This window comes from Cannabis sativa, chromosome 8 (genome assembly GCF_029168945.1).
Source record: "Cannabis sativa cultivar Pink pepper isolate KNU-18-1 chromosome 8, ASM2916894v1, whole genome shotgun sequence".
NCBI classification, from domain to species: Eukaryota; Viridiplantae; Streptophyta; class Magnoliopsida; order Rosales; family Cannabaceae; genus Cannabis; species Cannabis sativa.
The window spans coordinates 46,454,139-46,481,353 of record NC_083608.1 but is presented as its reverse complement, the minus strand read 5'-3'; the positions used below and the strand labels follow the sequence as shown (position 1 = coordinate 46,481,353).

Here is a 27,215-nt window from a genome sequence, read left to right as displayed (position 1 = left end):
AATGTTCATTCATATCAAAGACTCTATTATGAGACTTTACATGGTAGAATTGTAAATCCAAAATATATGATATCAAATATAGTCACTAATTTACAACTATTTCATGACAAGATATTGCTATCATAAGGACGGCCATAACTTTGAATAACACAGTTCAACCAATTGTAATAAATAAGGTAAACCATTTTTCTACTAATACAAACAAAACCAGCTATTTTCCAACTCATATTCACAACTAGATATTTTTTTTTGTATAAATCACTGGTTTAGAATTGGCTAAATTTTCTTATTTAAGATTATATATGCACACATGATTTGATGAGCCATTTTCTTCTCTTTAGTTCATTTTGGTGAGTAAATAGGTGATGTCATCACTTTTCATTGACCGAATGAGATATTCTCCAAAAGAAGACTAACACAAAGAAAAGCCAACTTTAAGAGCTATTTCCAAAATCACCATCGATATTTCCTATTTCCTAATATTACTTCCTTTAACACATTCTATTCTAAGAAAAAGAAAAACATAACATGATTATTTTCTCTACTCTTTGAAAAGATTTCAGTGAAAGACTCTTGTTGTCATGGAAAGTCAAGATTTTTCAGATCAAAACTTGGACAAGACCTCTAACACCCTCAGCAGTGTAAGCAGATCAATTTTTAAGATGATTGAGTTGTGATCATGAGTTTGTTCAAACCTCTAGTTTTGATTATTTTTAGATTTGCTTATTACTTGGTGTGTATAACAGAAAACTGATCAAGAATTGTTGAAAGATGTAAACTTGGATAAGCAAAAGGATATTGATGATTGGCTTCCAATTACTTCATCAAGAAATGCAAAATGGTGGTATGCTGCTTTCCACAATGTCACTGCCATGGTAGGAGCTGGTGTTCTAAGTCTTCCTTTCGCCATGTCACAACTCGGGTGGTAAGCTAATAATAAAATAATGGGGAAGACTTATGATTAAGTGAGCTCAGTTCATTAATTTAAATACTTAAGTTTGAGATTTCCTTAATCTCAAGGCGAAAATCTTACACTAAACACCCCAATAAGATAAATGGAGTAAAAATAGACTGTTGAAAAATGCTATTTTCTTGGAAAATTGGTATTGACTGTGTTGAATTTTCAGGGGACCTGGAGTGGTGATTATGATACTCTCATGGGTTATCACTCTCTTCACCTTATGGCAAATGGTTCAAATGCATGAAATGGTGCCTGGGAGAAGGTTTGACAGATACCATGAGTTGGGTCAGTATGCATTTGGTGAGAAGCTTGGGCTATGGATTGTGGTGCCTCAGCAACTAATTTGTGAAGTTGGGGTGGACATAGTTTACATGGTGACAGGAGGAAAATCTCTGCAGAAAGTTTACCTTTCAGTCTGCGAACACAAAAAATGCACTCATATCAATCTCACCGAGTTCATTATGATCTTCGCCTCTTGTCATTTTTTTCTTGCTCATCTTCCCAACTTCAACTCCATCTCCGGTGTCTCTTTAGCGGCCGCAGTCATGTCTTTAAGGTACGCCACAACAAGAGAAATGCTGAAAGGCACTAGTGCCTAACATCTTTCTACGTGTTTATATAGCTATTGGTCCAAATAAATATGGTGTCTCATATAGTTTAATATAACTTTTAGCGAGTATTACTAGCCAATTGCAAAACAACATATCTAAAGGTATTAGGTACCACTGGTGTCCACTAACAATGCTCCCGCAACAAAAGGTTGTTTATAACTTTGCTTCAGTCGATACTTCATACTGTTTTCCTTACATCAGAGTTACAACTATTAATATTGCATAAGTTACGAGAGTCAATCCTAGGTAAAGATAAGCTATATCTACGCTTAGGGTCGACTCAACCAAGCCCAAAACAAAATTTTTTCTTAAAATTACATATTTTTGTTTTATTAATTTTTAAAAATACTATATGTTCTAAATAAGCACCACACTATTCTTTCTTTCTTTATGTATGTATACAGATTCTGTTTTTTAAGAGTGTTTTTGATTGTATTTGTAGTTACTCTACAATTGCATGGGGGGCTTCAGTGCATAGGGGTGTTCAACCAGATGTTACATACAACAGCAGAGCATCAAACACAAAAGATGGAGTGTTTAACTTCCTGAGTGCATTGGGAGATGTGGCTTTCGCCTATGCAGGGCACAATGTGGTGTTGGAGATCCAGGCAACCATACCTTCAACACCAGAAAAGCCATCTAAAGGTCCTATGTGGAATGGAGTCCTCATAGCCTATTTAGTAGTGGCATTGTGCTATTTCCCGGTAGCATTCATTGGATACTATGTGTTTGGTGACAAAATCGACGACAACATTTTGATCACATTAGAAAAACCCAAATGGCTAATCATAACGGCAAACATGTTTGTTGTTGTCCATGTTATCGGAAGCTACCAGGTAAGTTTTAAGGTTGTTTATTGGATCACATACAATGTTTGTTTTTAGTTCTATCCAAATTAAATTCAATTATATATTGGATGTTAGATTTTAGACGCTCCATCTAACATTCGATTGGTTACTTTTAGCTATATGCAATGCCAGTATTTGATATGATCGAAACCGTATTGGTGAAGAAACTGAAATTTAGGCCTACTTGGTACCTTCGGTTCATCTCTAGGAATGTATACGTTGGTATGTACAAAATTAAGTTATTTTTTTGTTTTGTTAAAGTTTTTGTTTAAGACTTACTTGCATATTCTAACAAAGGACCAATCTTTGTTTTTTGTTTCAGGATTCACAATGTTCATTGGTATGACCTTCCCTTTCTTTGGTGGTCTATTGGGATTCTTTGGAGGCTTTGCTTTCTCCCCCACAACATACTTCGTAAGCACAAAATACTATATTCATAAATATATATTCTTACTTGAGTTGTGCTAACGTTCCTAATTGACAGACTTTAATTTTCTATATATATAAAAAAATAGAGAAATTTACGGTAAACATCTATATGTAATTCACTTTATTGTGCTAAAATTCTTATGTAGATATTTTTTTGGTGACAAAAATTGTTTATTTTATTGCACTTAAATTCTTATGCGCGCATTACATATTTAATGCAATATTAATCCCTGAGCTAGTGAAAATAAAGGGATAACATAGTAACAAAATGACTATTTTTGCTGTTAAAATTTATATTGGAATTTAAGTGCACCAAAATGATTATATAATATAGGAATTTTTGCTACCAAAAAATTTACATGAATTTTTAAGTAAACTACTAAATATTTACGTTGTAAATATTCCAAAAAAATTATAATAATTTTTACTTTAATCAGTCTAATTTAACACTGTTTAGAGCTTCAGTAGGAGCAAGTTTTGGTGTTGGCAACACTGTTTAGAGCTAATCAATTTTTTATTTATTTTTTTCTGAAAAAAAAAAGGTAGGCACCATTGTGCCACTGTCAGTCAATTGTTATTTCACAAAATTCTCATTCTCTCACATCCACATCACTCATTATTAATATTGAGACCCCCCTACATTTGACAAACTTATGTAGCTGCACCTCCCATTGTTAATGGTCTTATGAATTACAATAAATGCGATCTTTTTAAAGTGTAGGATTATTGACATCCCCACCATACAAGTCCCCTATATATTATCACTTGTAAAAGTTAAGAAAAAGATTGATTGTATTGTATCCTAATATGGTTATATTTATTTGTTGTGATTTTAAACTTCAGCTCCCTTGCATTATGTGGCTTGCAATTTACAAACCAAAGAAGTTCAGCCCGTCTTGGTTGATAAACTGGGTAAGTAAAAAAGCTTAAAAGCCACAAGGCTCTCTAATTATGATTTAACTGAAAATTAATGTGATATAACCCAACCAATCATGATTTTCAGATATGCATCACATTGGGAGTTCTTTTAATGATTCTATCACCCATTGGAGGCATGGCAACCATCGTTAAACAAGCTAAGGACTACAAGTTTTACTCTTAGGAAATTATATATGTACCTAAGAGAATAAATAAGGCTCTTCTGTTTGTTGTGTCACGTGCCCTATTATGCTGAACTTGAATGTAATGTTGCATAGTGCATATATACATTCTATAATCAAACTTATTATTAAAGAATAATTATAATTTTTTTCATAAGTATTTCACACCTCCAAAATGTAACTTTTCACCTATATTATTATTGAATTAACAGAGTTGTGCTCCCAAATTAATGTGGTAAATTTGGTAGTTGTAATAGTTCGGAACATGATATGGTAGTGATTATAGTTTTAGGTAAAAATCTCAAGATATTGACATGCTTTGCTTGCTTATTAAGTTGCTATGCTCACTACTTGACTCTTTGGTTAACTCATAATCATTGTGTTGTAACAATTATAAGTAATATTATACACAAAAATTAAGATCAAAGGAGAGAGAGAGAGAGAGAGAGAGAGAGAGAGAGAGAGAGAGAGAGAGAGAGAGAGAGAGAGAGAGAGAGAGAGAGGACAAAAGATAAAAAACAAATTTAGTAGAGGAAAATGCTTTTCTTCTGACATATACATTCAATATTTTCCCCCAAAGTACAAAAGAGAAAAAAAAAAGACAAAGCTAACTGCAAATTTTGATACTTAAATCAATTCTAACTTCTAAACCCATAATTCTAATTCAGTATACAGAACAACCCCCTTAACCAATTGACATTGTTGAAAAAGTAAAGCCAAAAAAATAAAAAAGTTTATTGAAGTTGAAACCAAAATGCATAAAGACTTTCATATAAATTTATCTAAGTTTCTTCTTCTCCAATTTCTCAGTTCTTCTTACTCTGTACAACTCAATCCAAAGATTAATTATCCAAAGAATACTAACTGAAATGGCAGTAAACACCACAACAATCCAAGACACACAAACCCATCTGGGAATCACACCATCAGCAGCGCCACTCAAGTAAAAAACACCCATTTTGTAGAGAAAATAAGGCCCAGCAAACCCACGAACAATTGAGTACAAAACATAAAATGGAGGAGACAAAAGATCATACAGTTTGGCTGCAAATTCAAGGTCGTTTCTTCTAGCGTTGGCGAGTGTCCACGTGTTCTGACAAAAGCTTGTGATCTCCGCCAGTATTAGGAGGAAGAGAATAGCGAAAGCCCCGTGTGAGACCAGGTACCGGCACGTGACGAAAACGAAAAGCGTGGCTAAGTGGTGACCGATGAAGAGAACGTCGCCGGGAACGAAGGTGAGGTAGTGAAGAAGATCCATTAGAAAATAAGCTATGCTGTAATCGAGAACAATGTTCTGAAATTCAGTATTGGCTGAAGCGAACCCACGATTTGCGTCGGCGAATATCGCACCGGCGGCTAAGAAAACCGCCGGTGTACCGTGGAAGAATGATATTAAGCAACTTGAAGCTTCGGGTCGGATCTTCGGACTCCAATTTCGGAAGACGATGAACTGAGCAGAAAGGTAGATGATTAAGAAGAAACCCAGGAAGAGTGGGAGAGTCGGTGGGGATTGAAATTGGGTTTCTTCCATGGAAACCCTCAATTGTTGTTTTTTGAGGTTTTCAAATTGGGGAAGAATCAAAATTAGGGTTTTTTCTTTGTTTTTTGTTATTGAAATTTAAAGAGTGAGTTTTTAATAAATTAGAGACAAATGTTAGTGGTTTATAAATTCTAGAAATACCCAGAGAGACAAAAATATCTATATAAATGGTCAATGAAGAAGGTGAAGTGAATAAGAAGAAGAACCTCGTTAAAAGGGAATAGAAATTTCTTATTATTAATACGATGTCGTTTTTGAAGTTGAAAGAAGAAGAAAATAAGAGTTTTTTAGTGGGCTTTTTTTTCTTCTTTTATTGACCAACTCAACTCATATTTCCCACCCAAAGTTATTTAATGGGCTTCTCTCTCACCAACTAGGCTAACAACTACATCCACTCCATATTCTTTACAAATAAACTATATAAAATAAAATATTTATAAACTTATAAATATATATTTTTTTTGAAAATTTAAACTATATACTCACTTTTTATTTTTTATTTTGAATTTTATTTTTTTTATTACTCTTTAATTTATATATAATTTTATAAATCATATTCCTATAATGTGCATTTAGGACTCTAATTTTAATTAAGTTATTTGAAATTATATTTAATATATTAATTATAAAAGAAATTACATGTCAATTAAAAATATAATAAAAGAAATTCAAAAGTCTATTCTATCTTATATTATATATTTTATAAATTATAATTATAAAAATAAAAATAATAGGAATATTTAGGTCAATTAATTTTTTATTTCATTATATTCCCACACCAAACACAATAATTTTGATTGTAGTATTTATTCCAACAACAAACTAAATATTATAATTAATTACCTTTTTATTCTATTAAATTACTATTACCTTTCCTTTACATCAAACCAAACATTACTACCATAATTTTAAAGACTGTTAATGAAATATTTATTTTCATTTTTTTATATATATACACTAGACCTAGCTTTTATATAGGTGCAACTCTAGTTGATTATATCCATAATCATTAAAGTAGTGAATAATCCATTAATTTATAAAATAAAATAAAAGGCAAACTTGTAATATGTATATTAATTGACAATTCAAAAACGGGTGTTTGGAAGGAAAAAGCCAAAAGTTGAATAATAGAAGAGTGCAAGCAAGTACATGTACTCCAGAAGCTGAACAAAATTGACCCAATTGAGAGAATCAAACAGAGCAATAGTCATTTCACATTATATATTCTTTTCTATATTATTTAATATTATTTAATAATTAGTGTCATTTTCACCATCACCATACTTAAATCTAATTCTACGTTATAAGACTAGTTTTTTTTTTTTGAAAGGAAGATTAGTTAAAATAATAATGATAATAATAAATAATAGAAATTGGAGATAGAGAAAGAGAAGAAATATAAACACATTCTCTTTTTTTCTTTTTTCTTTTTTCCTTTTCATAATATATAAATCATTCCTTGGCTTTCCTTTGATGAGGGACCAACACATACTACTGACACTGAGATCAAAAGATTTGCTAACAAAAGGTAAGAAAATAAGGCTCCACAATAAGATTCTGTACTTCCCATTCCCAAATCCCAACTTCTAAACAACTCAATGTGGCTAGTGGCTTTACATGAATAATCCCATAATAAACCCAAGTTATATATATGTAGTATGTACAACACTCTTCTACTAAGGTTGCTTATCATGTCTCAATTACAATATTAGGAAACCAGACCTTGTGGAAAATGAAAACTTTGATTCCCTGATTCCTGCTTTCCATAAAATTAACCAAATAACTTGGCCAAGTTTTTTTCTTTTTGTGTAACTAATATATGTTCTTGTCTATCATTTACCTAATCAATTTCTCCCTCCTCTATACAGTCATCTATGGTATTAGTACCGCAAGCTGGCTCGGCTTCTTCCTCTTCATCCACCTTCATGAACAAACCAAGCTGTTCCAAGGCATTACTACTCCCTAACTTGAAGCTACCTAAGCCATCTAGTACATTATTAGGGCTAGTATCATCTACTGAGATAGGTAACAGTTCTGCAGGGGCATTCTTCCTAAGCATTTCTAAATCTTCAAAGAACTTTGCGGTATCAACAATTTCAACAGACTTTTCGATCTGCAAAAAATGTATTAAATGTTTGAATAAGAATACAAAACTGACCAACTCTGGGCAACAAGGTTTGAACAGTTACCTGTAGCAATGCCTGCCGTGCTGCCTCTCTCTCAATATCCCTCTTCCGTTTAATTTCGGCTGCAGCTTCTAATTCAGCTCGTCTTCGAGCATCTTCAGCAGCCTGGGCTTCAGCTCGTAACCGTGCTTTTTCTGCTCAGACATTAACAAAGTAAAAATAAATAAAATGCATACATCGTTCTCCACTTATTTGATCACTGTACTTAGTCTGTCCTCACATGATACAAAAAGCATATGCTTATTTTGTGAACAAAACACGAAACCAGACAGAAATTAATAAGCAGTTGCAACCTTTTCTACGCAGCAATTCAAGTGCCTCCCTTTCCCGGCGCAATTTCTCAGGATCCCCTTTATCACCCTGATTTCAGACAAAAATCACACATGATCACGTACAGAGGAGAATAAAGCCATAACATGAACAGCTTAAAAAAAAAACTGAAACCCACATCATTCAGAGTTTTCTCGCGTGCTCTTAAAATGGTATCAGCGAACCGATCCTTTAAAACAGCTACCCTATACTGCTTGTCAGGGGAGACCAGCCTCCCAGTTGGACCACTATCCACTATATTTTGCAAGGAGTGATCAGTAAAATAACACCCCAAAACCAATAGCAGAACCGTTTACTTTCTTAATCTCATGCTTACCATCTTGGCAGATATCTGGTTCAAAAGAGCCTGGCTTTTGCTCACCAGGTTGCTCAACGTGGTTCAGGCAACTATCAGTCACTGCATAACCCAGAGATACATCAAATTTACAAAATATGCAATTAGAAATCAAAATAAAACCCAAAAAAAAAAACGTATGTTACATGAGACTAATGGCAACAGTTGGGAGACAAAGCCAAACTGTTCTTAAAATCAACTCAAATGGCAACAAACCAATTTGATGTTATGCCAGGCCAAATTGTTTGAAAACAATGATATTTAATTAGTAGAAATACGATTTTCATCTAATTGCAATTTTCTATCAAATTAATTCTGTCTATCTCGATTGATGAGATTAGAAATAAGAACCGGATTCCAGAAGACAAGGAAACTTACGATGTCTTTCTTTGAGATCACTAATGGTTGTCTTTTTGTCTAATTCGGTTCCAGAGTCCACATTTTCTGGCACCTGAAGAATACAGCAGTACTATCATTCACTATTACCCCCAACAACTCATTGAGTAGCCAAAAAAAAAAGCTTGATCACTCACCAATCATCCAGCATGAGAGAAAAAGAAATTTAATTTGCAATCTGAAACAAAATCAAGTGCCCAATACCTTAGATTCGTTAACTAAAGTTAACGCCTTAGCACCATTACACTCACTCTCAGGACAGCTAGAGTCACCTGTGAATTATCAATAGTACACGTGAAACTCGGTCGCTAGGTTTTGTGAATAGCTTTTCAAAACAAAGACCAAATAGCTTCTTAAATTAAAGAAAGATTAAGAATAGGTCCAAAATTTTCAGGTAAAATAGGGGATTTGAAGAAATACGTGAAAACAAAAACCACTGGCTGATAATGGTAATAACAAAACATAAAAAGCCACAATTACCACCAAACTTGTTAGGACTCGTAGATTTACTGATCCTATGCTCTTCATCCTTTTCGATCTCAACAGGAGGATAGCTTAATACAGGAGGCTCATCTCCACCAATATCAACATCCTCATCAATTGGGTCATCTCCTGAAATAAGAAAAAAAATCCCAATACATGTCAAAACTAAATAGAAATATAAAAGTCCATACAACCTAGCTTAGAAACTGAATTTTGAAATAGAACTATACAATGAAATAGTGGAGCATCACCTCTGCAAGGTGACATTGAAGAATTGCTCAACCCTGAGTCCTGCAAATGCTACAAGAGAATTAGAATTATTTTATGAAAAAGAGAATTATACCATTTTAGTATGAAAAGTGAATAGTAAGTACCTCTATTTCACAAGGTTCAGCTTGCGACTGTTTTTTCTGCTTCTCTTCCAGAAATTCATCTAAAAGCTTACGCAGCTTGAACAAAGTATCATCACTGAATTCGTCAATATCAATCTCAATCTCTTCCTCTTCACAGTCTCTGCCATTTAAACTACTTTGCTGTAGGAACTCTAATATATTTGAAGGCAACTCAGGCAGCCAATATCTTAATTCATTGTCAATTTTGGTTTTCTCCTCGTCTGTCATTACTCTTTTAGCAGGTTCAGACCTTACATCCGGTTGCATATCCATAATTTTCCTTTTTTTTGAGGGGGAAACTGGATGAGTCATTTCCAAGGCATCACCTTTGGCCGAATTTGCTGGTAATGGTTCAGAATCAAATTTCGGCAAATTCTTTTCAATATTTTTCCACCTAACTTCAAAATATTTATTGATATTATTAGCCATAGTATGGTATAGATTTCCAGGAGGATTGTAGGTCATTGCATTTGTGAAAGTAAGTCTCACATCAGCATAAAACTCCATGGGATTTGAGTACGACCCTGAAGCTATCTTACTATTTATAGTTCCCAAATCCATTGGATGCTTAATAACAGTAAAATAATCCGGAATATTCATACTCACTACATCAACAGGGTTGTTAAATGCCCATCCAAACCTATGATTCATCAATCGTTTTAACAATGCCTCACATTGTTTCAGCAACATGGCAAATGTAGTGTCTGGTAATGAAGTCTGTTTTGTTGATTCAAACTTCCCAGAAGAACTCCGATTAGTTTCAGCTTTCTTAACACCAGCATTCAACTTCTTTCCCTGGCTAGAAGTTGGTGTTGAGAATTTCCTGGACTTTCCAATGGTTGGCACATTCTGTCCATTGCTACAGGTAAGAATGTCCTTGGAAGAAGACCTGGCAAGTAATTCAAGTTTCCTCAGAGCTACTCGTGTTTGTACAAGATCCTCTTTCAATTTATGTAACAGATCCTTTCTCTCAGTTCGTGACAAATTGGACAAGTTAAGAACTTGATTGGGAATGCAGAAATTGGCTCTCTCTTTATTAGAATTCAAACTTATGCACTTCCTTGTTAAGGCACTTGGAGCTTCAGAGGCAGAGATTTCCATGTCCATTCGTCCTGAGTAACCCGAAAACTCAGACTCACCAGCTGTTTGAATGGCATTACCGAAATAGCTTCCCGGGTACCTATTTGGCTTGGTTACAGTCATATCCAAAATCACAGCAAAGCACTAATTCGCTCCTTTCCAATTGTTGTGGACTTTGTATGGTCTATAACGATATATAATCACCACCAACAGAGTTAGAATTTCTGCGTATGTATCAATCATGGAGCTACTAATATTCCCCAACTCAAAACTTGGACTACACAAAGGGTTTAACTGGTTCTTTTGAGGATGAAATATCTAGGCTAAAAATTTTGAGGACAGTGAGAAGTGGAAAGAAAAATAGTCTTTGGTCATTAACTTCACCAACTATACAAAAAAATTAGAAAAAAAAATGAACTTTTTAATTTAAAAACAAAAATAAATTATCAAGAATTTGTATTTTTCGATATGTTTTAACTAATTTCTTCATTTAGTGAAGAAAAGGAAAATTGGAAAACAACGGTGCGAGCAAATTTACAAAACACCAGAAGAACATCAATTTCTTTAATTCCAAAATGTTGCCATGAAAATATTCGGACCTAAATTTAGAAAGAAGGAAGTCCCAAATGAATTTTGAAGTTCAATAAAAAAAAAATGGTTGGCTATGAAACTGTGTTGATCAATGAAATTGAAAGCTTTACGCACAGAAAAAGATTGTGAAAACTCAAGAAATAAAGAAAAAACACTAAACCATTGATTACCAGTGGGTGCACGGGCTGCCCAAACCGAATTATAACCTTTGTTCCGCAAGAGTATCACAAGACTTGGCGACCAAGAAAAGTTCTTAGGGCCTGAGATTCCAGCAGAAACGAACGAAACCAGCAAAAGATAGAACGGAAGAACGAGAGAGTACCAAGCCACTAAAACCCTAATAAATCCGAACTCTGAAGAAGCTGGAACCCCAATTCGGATCGCGACCTTCAATCATGAGCTTTCGAACGCATACACCATGAAAAAAGAAGAGAGAGAAAGAAGATTTGGCTCTGAAGTTCTGAACACTCTTTATTTAAGAACCCATCGGCTCGAGCGAGTTCGGCTAAGTTTTAACCGTTGGATTAAATCCAAGGTAATCCAACGGATATGGAAATGCCACGCTTTAGATCTTGAAAGAGCATAAAATTATTACAGCTTTTATTAGTTATAATTCTACGCGTCACAATCATTTCATTGGCGCTTAAATCTGATACAGTGGAATTTAGTGTAGGATATAATTTCTGTGTAAGAAGATTCTCGAGACGAGGCATACAATGTCAATATTTTAGTCCACGCATATGACGCGGAAATGTCACTGGTGCGGCGATCTGGTACAACGCATTGGTAGGATCCACGGTAAGACTCCGTAGCTTGTACGTTAGTAAAGATTGAAAAGTAATTAAACGTAAATAAATAATGTTATAATATTTATAATTAAAATAAATAATAAAATATTATATTTTCTTAAAGAGAATTATCTTATATATCGTTTTTTTAATTTTTTTTTTTTAATGTACGGTTTAGATTTCTAAATAACTTGCAGGGTTAGTTAGAATAGGGATTTAATTTCTATAAGATTTTTCGTTGTAATTTAGGTTGCAGCGCTAGTTGCAATAGGAGTTTCTATGTAGAATTCCGTAAAAATATGAAAAAAAAAACTATTTTGAACTGTAAAAATAAAAAAAAAATCCATTTTTTTTAATAATATGTATATTTTTAGCACTTTAAAAAAAGTATTGTTATTAGATACTAGTAGTGTATAGTAACTCTAAACATGTGGTATTGCGATTCACTAGCGATACTTTTACAAGTTATTACATTAAACTATATGGGACTCAATACTTAATTATAACAATAGCAATAATAACACATAGGAGAGTGTTAAACACCACGGGTACCTTTTAACATTTCTCTTTAAAAATGCTAGTGTTGTAGATGCTTTAAGAGCATCTCCAATAGTAAAACTTCAAATAATACTTGGTGAGGTAGACATATTATGTGCTAAAATATTGAGATGCTATACCATTAGAGAGAAAAAAAATGACATTCTAAAAATTTGCATGGATATTATGTTGTAGCATTGATGTTATTCATTTTTTTTAATAAAAAATTGAAGCTAAAAAGTTATTGTAGCTAAAAATTAGGATATATATTAAATAATAATGTGTCAGATTATAATTGGTAAATACCATTTTAAGCCCTGTGTTTTTCAAAAGTTACCAATTGGACCTTCTGTTTTGTTAAATTACAAAATGGACCACGTATTTTCTAAAATTGTACAAATAGGACCCTGAAGTGATTTTTTGTCATAATAAAACTTAATAATAATCTGATCTAAATATGTTATGACAAAACTAGTTACATTTTTTGGATCTGTTCGTGTTAGAAATTATCTTAAAGTTGATTATTTTAAAAAGATAAAAGTGAGCTCAAGCTTATATTTTTACTATTTAACAAAACAAATGGTCTATTTTGTTATTTAACAAAATAAAGGGTCTAATTGGTACTTTTTACAAAACACACGGTCCAAAATTGTATTTTTATATCATTTTTAAAGAGTGTTACATATTAGAGTATTTTTAGAAGTAAGAATGTCAAAATAATGTGGAAGAAAGATAAAATAAAATATTATACTTTTAAATAATGTGTAAATTTACTTAGCATCCTTAAAAGATGCTACCATTAGGAATATTCTAACAAGCTAAGCCACGTGTACAATTATATTACTCAACTAAAATAAGGTATGTTTTTTCTTTCTTTCTTTCTTATTTTCCTCTCTTTCTCTCTTTCTCGGTGTCTCTTAGCCCAGCCACCACCGGCCCTAGCACTGACGGTGCCTCAACCTCGAAGACCCACCACCGCTAGCCCTAGAAGTTTTTTTTTTTCTTTCCTCTTTCTCTTTCTCTCTCTCTCTCTATATATATGTCTCTCTTTCTCTCTTGATTTTTTTGTGATATCACCATTTTTTTCTTCTTTGTCGGTGGTTCTTTTATTTTTTAAGAAAAAAATTATGTGTTAATATCATTTTGATTGTTAATATCATTACTTACTTCATGTAATAGTAGTATAGCTAGCTACGAATATGGATAAAATAAATACACAAATTTCCTTTGGAAAAAAAAAACTCAAACATTGAGAAACGAGTATAGAGCAAAAGTGATACATAATAATAATACACACTTCATGACATCTTACACATCTATATAATACAAAGTAATTCAGTACGTACGTACGTACATATAGATTTTTCAAGACGCCCTTACAGAGCCTGTGATTATAATTGTACCAGATCACTAATTAATTAAATCTTGGTACTTATATAATCCACATAAAAAAAAAAAAAAAAAAAAAAAAAACCTTCAAATTAAACTTGATGAGTACGTTCGTACTAGTTCAACCCTAGCTGATCATTCTGCTGTTATTTGCTTCCACAATCTTAGCTGGCTTAGCTATAATAACTTAATTTTCATAATATTATATATGTATACATTTATAATAATATATCTACACTTACAAGATTGATCTTCAAAGTTCGATCAATAATTTCTTCGAAATCCCTCATCATCATGATATTTAATTATTAAGTCTCCTCTTTGAGAAAACCTTCATCAATCAAGAACAATTACACATTATATATAATTTATATATATATATACTTGCAATTAATCATATTATATAAATAAAGAAATTTAAAAACATATTATAAAGCTTGCCCGTATCTTATCTACTCATATATGCATGTACCTTTTAAATTATTTAAACAGATGGAACATATATATATATATTATATATATAGAATAACAGGTCATATAATTTTCAAATCTTGTAAGAAATGATACGTAATCTTCATATGGAGAGAGTATCAACATATATAATTTCATTTAATTAAAGAAACCTAATTAATATAAAGTACATTCCAAAACTTCCACTAATATTGATTAAAATTAATTATGTATATTATAACGAGAGTACTATAAGCTTTAGCTAGATCAAACTATATATATCTAACTGTACGTGTTAAGGGTCCATATATGATAGTATAAATTACAATAATATATTATAATTTTGGTTTTAGTGATCATGTATGTATGGATATATATATATATAAAGGTAGTTTATTTTTAAATCTGAGATTGTTAAGATATCAACAAATCTAGCTAGAAATGTTCAAGGTTCCCACTTCAAATGCAAACATATTGTAATTAATATTCTAATTGAGCAATATATATTATGGTTGTTTGTTATTGTTCTTTTGTTAGTGCCAATCAGTGGTTTGCTACAGTTGAATTAAGATATTTTGTGATCCCATTATTTATTTATATAGTTATATATACAAAACACGACAAAAAATTTAATTCAAAATATCTATGTGACAAAGACATACATAGTATTAATAACAAGACAAATTTATATATATCCAATTAACATATATATCACCTTATCAAAAACAAAAACAAAACATAACATATAGCCTTATCAAACTAGCTTATATAATAAGCCCCAAAATATAAGATATATAAACCGATCGATATATACTTTAAAAAGATCGATTAACAACACTTTCATTGATTATTAGCTAGATTAATTATTTTTTTTGAAAAAAAAAAAAGTGTCTATGCAGCAGTTTTTACAAATTACGATATATATAAAAACATATAATGACACATATCAGCAATATATATAATAAATTCACGTAATTTAAATTGCTTAGTTCAAATCTACCTATCATAATAATTCACATATATACAACAAATAAATCTCATCTCAATTTATAATTAAGTAATTAAGAATATAAATTTAGTAACTATAATAATTAGATTGTGTTTTGAGATTGTAATAAAATGAAAAGAATTAATTTTCACTAAATTTACAATATAAGGGAAAAAATTAAAAAATTCATCGTATTCCTATTTCTATTCCCACTTATAGTCTTATATTTTTATTTTTTCCAACTAAATACAAACTTATTCAATATATAAAAATTCCTAATTTGTCAGTTATAAGTTTAATTAATATGATTAAATATTGTAAATATTGTTCCACATAAAATAAATAGTAGAGTATTAAGTCATATATAAAAATATAAACTACTCCAACAATTAATATAATAAGAAATTAATTTCTATTGCAATTTGTCTCAATATATATATGTAGTGACTATATAGAGGGAGTAGTATGTCTAGTGACTATAGGGAGTATATAATTTTTTTTTTTTTTTTTTGGCTAACTGACAAGAGGAAGTAGATATGAGTAAAATAAAAATATAATCGGCAACATGTTTAAACATAAAATTAAAAAAGGTCATTCATATAATAATATTACTAAATTTTAACTGACTAGAGAGTAGATATTAGTAAAATAAAAATATAATCGGCAACATGTTTAAACATGAAATTAAAAAGGTCATTAATATAATAATATTACTAAATTTTAACAAATAGAAGTGTTGAGAATCATGGGGTTCCAACTCAAAACCAATTGGCAATGAGTGGAGTTGCCCATGTTTCTTATATATGGCTCAATACTTTCACATTTAATCCATGTGGAACAATATTCTCTCATAAGAAGAAATAAAATTTTATCCAAAGAATGGATATCCTTACAACTTTCTTCATAACTATAATAATTTGGTTAGTTGGGAAAAAGAAAACAATGCATGTCTCACCAATATGTTATATGGGGTTATGTGTTGTGTCATTAAGGTTAGTACATTAAAATTTAGAGTACCCTCACATTGGTTTTTGATTCTATTAATTCTAGTGTACTATATATCTCTAACATTCGTAAATCGTTTTTTCTATCATCTTCATTCGGTTTATCTAATATCGTAAAAATCAACATTTCACACATTTAAATTTAAATATAAATAACGCTATTAAATTATACCAATATAACCTTTTCAAAAAAAAAAAAAAAAATTATATACATGAAAATGTTAAGACACCCTAAGACATATTCGAGCAATACTGTAAAAATATAATAGCTAGTGGGACACCTATAGTTAAAAAACCTCTTCAAATATTTCAAAAAGAAAATCTTCTTCTTATTATTATTATAACTATATTTTTGGGTGGATATAATAATAATATATTTTTTTAAAAAAAAGACCCTAATAAATATCCCTTTTTATTTTCTAGCCAGTGATGCCAAGTTCTTTAAATGCCACGTGGCGGCGGCTAACTCATATACGACATTATACTCTGCCCAATTTTCATTCATTGATCTATATATATATTTATATTTTATGTTTCGAGTAATACTAGAAAGAAATACTTGTCTATAACAACAGCAACAACAACAACAAACCATACAAACACCAACTTCACAAGATGATTTCACAACACACAATAATATTTACTCCAAGTCAATCAATGATTAAAATATTTATGCTGTTATAATCATATGACATAATTGTCAAAATATTAAATTTGATATGAAAACAAGGGGGAAGTTAACAAGTACGTATGATACACTAATTTCCAATATTTTAATTACACTTTACATCAAATTAATTGGGTAGTTTTTCACAATATCAGATATAAATTTGGTTTTACCAAATATAATAAAAAAAAAAATTGTATTAATTGAACTGCAAAACTTGCTTAATTCACTACAAGAAAAACTACTTTTGTCGGCGCATAAGCTCGCTGGCAAAAGTACGTGGCAACATAATTTTTCTTAACTAAATAATTAGTGTGTATATATTGTACTAATTAATTAAGGATACACATGTATCCACACACTAAAAAAAAATGTTTCATTAGTAACAACTTTTTAGTTACAATATAAATTTTTTTTGATTAAATGCGACTAGCTTTTAGTTACAATAAAAAGTTACTTGTTACTAAAACATAGTATAAAAATTATCACTAATTTAGTTTTAGTCACAACTAAAAAACACATTTAGTCACAACAAATTGTATATTTGTAACTAATACCTGTAACCACGGGCTTTTTAATCACGTCATAAGAATTATTATTTATAATTACTCACATTTTTTTTTACTTTTAGTCATATGTTTTATTGTGATAAAAATAAAAAAAATTTGTTGTCACTACAATGTGTCCTTGTTTATTAGCCACACAATTAAAATGTAAATGTCCCACAAAAATATAAAATTATGTGGCTATAAATAGTGACACATGCATCATAATGTGAATAATTTTAAGATGATTGGGAATGTCCCAACTATTACTCTATATGACATTTTTTTTTGAACTCACTCTATATGAGATTTCAATTATGCCATTTTCAACTCAAATTTAATGTGATTAAAAGTATTAATTTTAAGTTTTTTTATAAAAAGAAAAATTATTAATATCTAGGTCATCATAAAATCTTAGTAATTGTGACTATAGTAATTTTTTTTTATAATGCATGCATGCATGTCATGAGTTAGAGAAAGAAAATACTAGTACTAAAGACACTAATAAAAGAGAATAATATTCTATATGGACAGATCTAATCAAATATATAATCCATATATTTATATATATCTATAGGCACATAAATTAAATATGTAGTTAATAAGAAGCCATTGCAGTCACCAATGTATTATATGCACACTTTAAGATATGCTATGTACATTTTAAGCTAGCTAAGACATGAGGGTCTACCACACCTTTCATATACTCCCTATTTAATACATATATATAATATAGATATAAAAATCTAAGTACTTGTACACTATATATATAGTACCTCTAAAATGAGGTAAATCTTTTAAGTTAATTTACTAATTAACAAACCGAGACTCATAAATACATAAGGCTAAACTACCCCAACCCTTGTTTAAAAATAATATCTTCATTTATGTATTGTGTGTGTTTTGTTTGAATAGTACTATTTTCATTTATTCTTTTGTTATATAATATGAATTTAATTTACTCTATAAAAATTTTCAATAATATATTGTTGTTATATTTATCTTTAGTTTTATGTTATGAGTTGTATTGTGCATTATGTATCAGAAAATTTAATGCCATATGGGTTCATAAGTTAATAGACCATATCATGAACCAATGACATGACACCATGTGATATATATATTATCCAAATAATAATAATACATGGGCCACCCAAATTTTTTGCTTCAAAATAAGTATCCAATAATGTACGTACCTGCCAACAAAGAAAACAAATACCAGAAAAACACTCCATCAGTAAGCATATATATCAACATTCCATGCCTATAAATAATATAAAAGTAGAAAGACAAAAGTGTATATTTATAGTATTGTAATCAATTTATGCATATATATGTAACTATTTTCAAAAGGTTTAGGTAACTTTCATAGTCGAAGTCGAATTGTTATCATCATCAGTAATAGTAAACTTTTCTCATCACTTATATCAATCGCTTCTATCGATAAAGTGTACACCTAAGCTAGTTATAAAAAAAAAAATAAAAGCAAATCTATAGTACTCACCCAAGTAGAAACACCAATTAAACACGGTTCTATATTCCACATCCACAAATGAGGTAATGCCATGAACACACTCACTAATATATATAGTACTAAGTAAAATCTCTTCTTATATTCCATATATATCTATGTTTTTTTTTCTTGTTCACAAGTTAACAAGTACAAAATTAAGAAAAAATGCGCCAATAAGCAAGTGTTTAATTATAATTACTGTTAATTAGTATTTCATTATATATATACCTGAATTTCGTTCTCATTGTAGATAAAACTTAAGAGATGGAAGATCTTTATAATTAAAAGATATTATAAAAGATCAACGGCCCAAAGTGAGGGCAGCTTCAACGTCGAGCCTCCATGCAAATCCTCCACCGTCCATTCTCCACAAATCACAAGGAACTATTACTCGTGAGTACTTGTTCTTCTCATTCTCATAATAATAATAATAATGCAGCTTAACGTGTCCAGTCAGACTCGAATAAAAGGACGGTAACTTCTCCTTAATTACCAAAACTACCCTTATCTCCGGTAACAGCCCGTCATTATTATTATTCTCACCTTCTTCCCTCACAACCATCCTTTTAAAAGCTGCGTTCACCCACAACACGCTGTTTGAACCGTCCGATATAAAACCAGGACACGTGTCCTTCTCCAGATTCCTCTTCACACTCTCCATGTCCGTACCACTATAACTGCTCCCAAAATCACGATTATCGTCGACCATGCATGTGCCTGTCACGCACTCAACCGTCACCCAAGTGTGAACCACCAAACCATTAGTACCCCTGCTTCGATCTGACTCACCGTAGCTTTGATCTGATCTTTTCCACATGGGTAGGTCCTCATGATTCTCCACAAAATAACTACTACTGTTATTATTACTGATGAGATCTGAACGGTTCAGATCAATCTTCTCTGGCAAAAGTTGCAGCGTCATCACCGTACGATCATCATCAACATCAAACCTACCGTTGTTGTTGTTGTTGTTGTTGTTGTTGTTCTCGTTATTTTCACGAGATATCGAGGCTGGCTTTTTCTTTCTCGTGTAACCACTATTTCTAACCCTAACGTATTTTCTCTTCTTTCTAATCATTCCATTAGAATAAAGGGAGCTGATCTTACTATTATTATTATGATCAGATCCCAAACCAGTGCCGTCCGATCCCGAACCCGAAGGTTTCGGTGCAATCGGCCGGAATCTAAGCATTATTCTGTTCATCACTGACTTATCGTGCGCACCACCAGCGCATCTTATCATGCTCCACCCCTCTGGTCCACCGTTCATCCTATCGTGCGCCACCAACCCTAGGGCAAATATACCTAGAAAGCTTTATTAGCTCCCATACCTGTTTTTTTTTTCTCTTCTCTCTTTCTCTCTCATTCAGAGTCTTTTTCTTTGAGATGGAGCGTTTTGACGATAATCTAAGTGAGTGGGAAGTAAGAGAGGGACACGTGGCTACCCGACTATAGCCCGGGAACAGCGACTTGACCCGATTGGTCAGTATTATTAAAAAGAAAAAGAAAAAGAAATTAGATGATAATAGGAGAGAGTGGGGTGGAATCCGGCGTAATTGAACTCAGGGTATGGTCCCACCTATCAACCAATCAGAAGCGAGAAGGTGTCCAGCACTGCCGAAAGAAGGTGTACACGTGTTCTGACCTCGGACGTAGCGTAGTGGAAAGAGCCTTTGGAAAGGTTCGAGATATAATAACACGTGGTTTTATTCTATTAGCAGAGAACAACTAAATCAGTTTCAAAACAAATGAGGTAAAAAACCATCATCTTCTAAGAAGGAGCGCGTGAAAGACACGGATAAAGGTAGAGATGGCCAGCGTTGGGAATTAACAGAGAGTGAGGACACGCGTGGAAGAGCGGAAAGGAAATGGCTTTATTCTTTGAAATTCCTTTATGTGATTGGTGGGTGTGAAATGAGGACGCGTGGTTGGCCTGTGACTATGTGGATCTTGGTCTAGATTTTTGATGTCATCTGTGTGAAAGTGACCTTTTTTTTTTGTTTGGAGCACAATGAGTAATCCTTTAATCACTGCCACGTAGCAATGTTATCCAATTTTTGTTACTGTTGCTAAATACCTGAGGATATTAGCGATTAGAGTAAAAATTATTTAAACGTTAATAATGAGAGCTCACACTAATTTTTTTTTATCTCATACATTTATATTATAATTTTAAAAAAATTCTATTTTTTTATTATTAGAGAGAGAAAAAAACCTGCTATTTTTACCACTCGAAATATATAACTATACAGTAGCTTAATTACGATGTATGAGTTTTATATCCTACATTCTTTAAATTTTTTTCATGTTTTTATTTTTTTTTTTAATTTTATTCTTTGTGAAATGATCGATATTTCGGCTCATTCCATATTCTTTCTAATGTGGAAAACCAAAGAATTGGAATTAATTTGACTATTGTACGATTAAATATTAATTTGGGTAATATTATTCATTGTGATTGTGATGATGTGTGTGTAAAGTAAATATGACACGCAAACGTTAACATGTATATACAGAATTGAAGATTGAGACAAAATGCTTTCACTTTCAGACAACCTATCGTACTTAGAGAGAGAAAATAAAGCAAACATTTTTCATCCTTGGTTAAATATTTTTTTGTTTAATTCATACGAAAAACATTGACATAGACTTTAGTTGACTTTGCTATTACTGTGTCTGTATGATGCTTTATTTCGAGAGTGTGATGAGTCGAAAACCATAACTTATTTAAACAAACCATGTATATATAAAAGATTTATATAAAGTCCAATAAAAGAGTTTTAATTTGTGAAACATTAATACATGGTGGCCCACATCAATTACAAGTACCTATCTCAGCCTATTTATAATTTTGTTTGATTATTTATTTTCATATATAAGATATAAAAACATGACTCAACATACAATGTATACACAAATATACATTTATATATGTAATAAGTAAGTGAACTGAGTTTGGCTCATTACAACTCAAGAATCCGCCAAATTCAAGGCACCTATAATTTATCACATATATCAAATATTTTTCTACTTTGTTTTTTCTTGAAACATAATATAATCTAGTTAAGATACGAATTAGATACACCTTTATAATTAAGAATTGACATATGGGGTCTATTATCATTTATATATAAAGAATAATCTTGGCCATTATGCACTAACACATATATACGGATACAATTATACAAGTCCTGTACTGTTATCATTCACACACACAAGACCTTATAATTTTTACCAAGCTGCATTTATATTTACAAACCAATTTTTATTCTCTTCTATACCTTTTATTTATTTGTTTTTCTTTTTGGGACCTATGCCAAAAATAGAAAAACAAATGAGTCATATCGTTTGTGTGAGAGCTATAAATACCCTCTTTACCCTTCAAATCATCATCATTTGTGTTTAGTGAGAAAAATTATTCTGGTTCTCACAAGAGTATTATAACACATATATATCTAATACCTACTTACACATATATTCATTTCATATACCATCCATATAATATTTATAGAAAATTAAAAAAAAAATTATGTATACCTGAAAATAAAGTCGACAGCTACAAAGCTCCTTTATTCTTTAATTTTGGTAAATCATCATCAAAGTCCCAAACCCAAACTGAGAGCAGCTTTAACGTCGAGCCTCCATGCAAAACCACCACAATCCATTCTATAAACATCACACGGCATTATCTTAGAACAAACCTCTTTATAATTACAATTATTTGCTCTCTTAAACTGAACCCTAACTCGACACGTGAACGCCGGGCCCATTAGGCCCAATTCCGTCCTACTGATACTGATACTGTTACGATTATTATCATTATTATTTTTTATATATTTATTATTATTATTTGGTGCTACGACCAGCCAAACCACCACCTCCGGCCACCACATCTCCGCCTCCTCCTCTTCCTCAACAACCATCTTTTTAAAAGCACCGTTTACCCACTCCACCCTGCTAAAGTAACCGTCCGTTACAAAACCGGGACACGTGTCCTTCTCCAAATTCTTTATTCTCTCCACGTCCGTACAACCTAACCCTCGTACATCCATGCACGTGTCGGTCACGCTCTCCACCGTCACCCACGACTCCACCGCCGCCGCACCCCTCCGATCCAAAACCTCATCGTCACCGGCGGCCTTTCTAGGGTTATAGTTATTATCATTCATCATCAGCTTATTATTATCGTTATTATCCTGTACGGCCGTACAGTACATCCAAGATCCAGGAGCACCACAACCTTTACTCCCGTTTAAATCTCGACCGTCCGATTTCTCCGGCAACAGCTGGAGCGTGACGGTGGTGGTGGTCTCTTCTTCTTGTAGTCCAGAAGATCCGTTATTATTCGTAACCCTTGATCTCCTAGGGTTTTTATCTTTTTTATTATTAATATCTCTTCGAACCCTAACGTACTTTCTTTTCACGCGTTTACTCGGTCGGAGAATCGATGAAGTGTTGTTTTCCGCCGTGTAAGATCCTCCGGTAACCGGTTTGGGAGCGATCGGTCGGAATCTGAGCATAACTGGGTTGATTATCGTCTTATTTGAAGTAGTAGTAGCCTGAAAACTGGCCACGTGCCATCCATCACGACCTTCCATCTCTTGACCTTGCGATCTTCTTCTTTCTCTTCTTTCTCTTTCTTCTTTCTCTTCTTTTCTTTCTTCTTTCTCTCTCTGATCTTTCTTTCTGATCTCCCTGTCTGAGAGCGATAATCATAGCTTTGGCGCGGTGGCTAGGTGAGCTATCAACACGTGTCTAGGGCTACACTTTCGACAGTGTTCCATTCTGATTGGTCCAAAATTAAAAATAATTTAATATTTTGAGTGTGTGAGTGGGGCCCACCATAAAAAAAGTGTTTTTTTGCGTATCCTGATTTATGAATCGAGGTCTGTTAATTGGTTCTTACTTTGGACCAATCAGAGAAAAGTACGTGTCCACTAATCCGAAAAAAGAGGGACACGTGGGCTTTGTAGCAGGACGAAGCATAATTTCCCTCCAACCGAAGTGGAAGAAAAGGAAGTTCGAGAATATGGACACGTGGGTATTTTCTATTCGTTAAGAACATCTATATTAGGTTGGAGACGGATTGGATGTACTGTTACTAAAACACGCGCTGTTTACTGCGCGTGTTTTCACTTGGAGGATATTTTTGCTTCTAGTGCTTTTCATTGATTGGTTTAGTTGAGTGGATCCCACTTATTTAAATGAAGGAATTTTTAATTTTTTGTTTAATTTTCTTAAATGGAAAAAAAATTAAAAAAACAAACTATTATTTAGTTGAATAAAGGACACGTGGTGGCTGGGCCTGGAGGACATTGACAGAGGAACTGAATTGAATTAGCTTTATTGCTTTTTCTTTGGTTTTGGTCTAAAAGATTATAATGACTTTTTTTTTTGAAAATAAGATTATAATGAGTTTAGTTAATTAATTAATCAACCAGTTATATAGTGATGTACACATACATACATGTTTAAACATATACATGAGAAGTTAGAATAATGATTAATTTAAAACATTTTCGTAAATTGCTATTATAAAAAGCTAATTGGTAAGTAAACTATGTATAATTTGTACAAAGAAAAGCATGGACGATGTACTTTTTGAGATAAAACAATTACTCAGCTTGAAAACTCTAAGCTAATTGATTATTTTTAGGTCACGTTTGGTTGGAAAAAAATAAAATGAAATGAAATACAAAGAAAATAACTTTTATTTTATTATTTTATTTGGTTTTATTTTAAAGTATTAGAATGTCATTCTTATTTTAGCTATATTTTTATTCCTTCCAACCAAACGTCACTTAATGAGGTATTTAATATGTGAGTTTGAGTTGGAAAGAGTAGAGCGGGAGAAAGTAGATTTGGAGTGAATTTGAAACTCATGCGTTTAAGAGAATTAACTTTTCATTATTTTAATTTAAAAAGTGAAATACTTGGAAATACAAATCATTTGTCATTATTCAAATTTAATTTAAATTTTATATTCTTATCCTCATCAAGTCTAAACCTTATGGTAGGAGGTTCAAAAATTACCAAATTGATTTACATGTTTAGGTAGATAAATAGGTAAATTTGAGAAAGAAAAAAATTTGATAGCGTTTTTTATATTATAATTTTGAGTTACATACTTGAGAGATTTGATCCTATGAACCCATACACACCATAATACGTTCTATGTGACAACGAGCAAGCCTCAAATGGTCAGGCAATATAAAAATTTGTAAGTGTGGTGATGCACCCAATTATTATATGGCTAATTAGGATTTTTTTTCCCAAACTTTGACATGTACCAAATCATGTCCCTTGAACTTTTAAGGTCGTTAAAAATTCCCCCTGAACTATTGAGATTGTTAAATTTAAGGATTTTTATTTAATTTTATTTAATTTTACTATTTTGGTGATTGTTTATGCACTAAATAATGCTCCCCAGACTTTGATATCTACCAAAGCATATACCCCTCAAACTTTGACATATACTAAATCATGCCCCACGAACTTTCATCCATGTTAGAATTTTTTTAACTAAATCATGCCCCCTAAGCAAGCCCAAAACCCACTTGCAAGTAACAATGTAATCGTCCCATTAAGTAAAACCTCCCGGGTTCGGGTCAACTCGACCCATAATGCATGACAGCCTATAAATAAGGCTTCATCTTCACATTTAAGGGGGTTCAGTGTACTCAAACAGCATATATTGTTATCGATCAACTTAAATATAGTGACTCGTGAATTAAGCCTCATTAATGTTTCAACACGTAAAAGATCACGTAAAAGATCTTGTGTTAATTTACTCCAATCCTTTCTTTAACTTATAATCTCTCTTTAAATTATTTTCCAAAATTCTCGATAAATAATTCTCTACTGGAGAAAGAATGAAGAAGGATCAAGAGTCCAAAACATGTTGAACAGAGCTAAGTATATTCAACAAAGTATGACTATACTTGTAATTATTTAGAGGATTTGAAGAAGAGTTAATTTCACGAATAAATCAGTCTTGTAAAGAAGCATGAAGACTCATTTAGGAGGAAAAAAGTACTCAAGCGCACAAGACCAAGTGTCCTAACTCATTTAGCATAAACCTTTACATTTTTACTTTTCAATTTTCATAGCATACTCATTATGTAAGATGCCAGTTTGATAATCCTCCCTTGTTCTACAAAGGCAAATGTTCAATTTTAGAGTTTTGGCATAAAAGGAACCAATTCAGATTAGATATTTAGGTTAATAAGCAGCATTAGATATTATACCTAACATTTTGCCTAAAATTTATGAAGTTTAAAAAAACTTAGAAATATATCAAAACAAAGATAATACATCAATAAGAATATTAAGGTGGAAAAATTAAAATTGTCCAAAGATTTTGTTTATAATTCAGTGATATCTATTCTAAATAAAATATGGGTTTATAATAAAATTCTTAATTTAACATTTTTTTATTTTTATTTTTGTGTTAATTTTAAGACATATATAATTACTTAAAAGAATATTCTTAATTAATTTTACCAATATATATATAAATATTACTATAAGTACGACTGTTCTTGATTTAAGTTTGGTTTTTATAATTTTTCAATAAACTTAATTGAATATAAGTTTTAGTTTTTTTTTTCCAATTTTATGTGTATATATTTTTAGTTATAATATATTATAGGTTGTCATGTATAATTTTTGGTTAATTGTATTCAAATTTTAATAATTTTTTATAAGAAATTATTCCATATACTATTTTTTTAACTTTTCTTCAAATTTACGGTTTGGATTTCTAAAATAGTTTCTATGTGGGTTGCTATACAATTTTTAGTTGCGAATTAGGTTGCTCCGTTAGTTGCAATAAGAGTTTTTATGTAAAATTCTGTAAAAATACAAAAATATATATATATATTTTTTTTAAAATGTAAAAATAAAAATAAAAACCTCATTTTTTATTTATCATCGTTAGTTTTATTTTTGTTTTGATCACAACTTTGTTTTTTTTAGACAAATCTTACCTCATTTTCATCACAATTTTTTAGTTGCCTTATTACAATCACATCATGAATTCTATTATAAAAAT

General features: G+C 31.5%; 5 protein-coding genes across 11 annotated transcripts; 1 reads left to right on the top strand and 4 right to left on the bottom strand.

The window, feature by feature from the left end:
- The first annotated feature begins 93 nt into the window (after positions 1–93).
- On the top strand, positions 94–5,674 carry LOC115700539 (lysine histidine transporter 1). Its single transcript, XM_030628099.2, has 8 exons — positions 94–641; positions 747–925; positions 1,128–1,517; positions 2,015–2,408; positions 2,537–2,642; positions 2,743–2,834; positions 3,693–3,761; positions 3,853–5,674. Exons 1-8 carry the CDS (start codon positions 582–584, stop codon positions 3,949–3,951), a joined length of 1,389 nt encoding a protein of 462 aa, XP_030483959.1. The 5' UTR covers positions 94–581; the 3' UTR covers positions 3,952–5,674.
- LOC115701392 (TLC domain-containing protein At5g14285) lies at positions 4,473–5,480 on the bottom strand. Its single transcript, XM_030629178.2, has one exon. The coding sequence runs from the start codon at positions 5,478–5,480 to the stop codon at positions 4,728–4,730; it is 753 nt and encodes a 250-aa protein (XP_030485038.1). The 3' UTR covers positions 4,473–4,727.
- Positions 5,675–6,882: 1,208 nt separating the features above from the next.
- On the bottom strand, positions 6,883–12,086 carry LOC115698584 (transcription factor GTE8). 6 transcript variants are annotated; one of them, XM_030625688.2, is made up of 11 exons: positions 11,452–12,086; positions 9,593–10,874; positions 9,470–9,518; positions 9,216–9,347; positions 8,940–9,007; positions 8,718–8,790; positions 8,322–8,423; positions 8,124–8,239; positions 7,969–8,035; positions 7,679–7,809; positions 6,883–7,602 (listed from the first exon to the last, which is right to left on the bottom strand). In XM_030625688.2, exons 2-11 carry the CDS (start codon positions 10,811–10,813, stop codon positions 7,330–7,332), a joined length of 2,232 nt encoding a protein of 743 aa, XP_030481548.2. In that variant the 5' UTR covers positions 10,814–10,874; positions 11,452–12,086; the 3' UTR covers positions 6,883–7,329. The 6 variants fall into 6 exon arrangements, with proteins under 6 accessions (XP_030481548.2, XP_060958075.1, XP_030481547.2 ...); XM_061102092.1 differs by having other exon boundaries at positions 9,470–9,509; positions 11,452–12,085; XM_030625687.2 differs by having other exon boundaries at positions 9,593–12,086.
- A 1,781-nt stretch (positions 12,087–13,867) lies between these two features.
- Positions 13,868–22,836, bottom strand: LOC115699374 (uncharacterized). 2 transcript variants are annotated; one of them, XM_030626737.2, is made up of 3 exons: positions 22,700–22,836; positions 19,391–21,239; positions 13,868–14,326 (listed from the first exon to the last, which is right to left on the bottom strand). In XM_030626737.2, exon 2 carries the CDS (start codon positions 20,430–20,432, stop codon positions 19,464–19,466), a length of 969 nt encoding a protein of 322 aa, XP_030482597.1. In that variant the 5' UTR covers positions 20,433–21,239; positions 22,700–22,836; the 3' UTR covers positions 13,868–14,326; positions 19,391–19,463. The 2 variants fall into 2 exon arrangements, with proteins under 2 accessions (XP_030482597.1, XP_030482598.1); XM_030626738.2 differs by lacking the exons at positions 13,868–14,326; positions 22,700–22,836 and adding an exon at positions 18,723–18,845 and having other exon boundaries at positions 19,391–21,508.
- LOC115699373 (uncharacterized) lies at positions 22,510–23,760 on the bottom strand. Its single transcript, XM_061102091.1, has one exon. It carries the CDS (start codon positions 23,758–23,760, stop codon positions 22,759–22,761), a length of 1,002 nt encoding a protein of 333 aa, XP_060958074.1. The 3' UTR covers positions 22,510–22,758.
- Between the last annotated feature and the right edge of the window lie 3,455 nt (positions 23,761–27,215).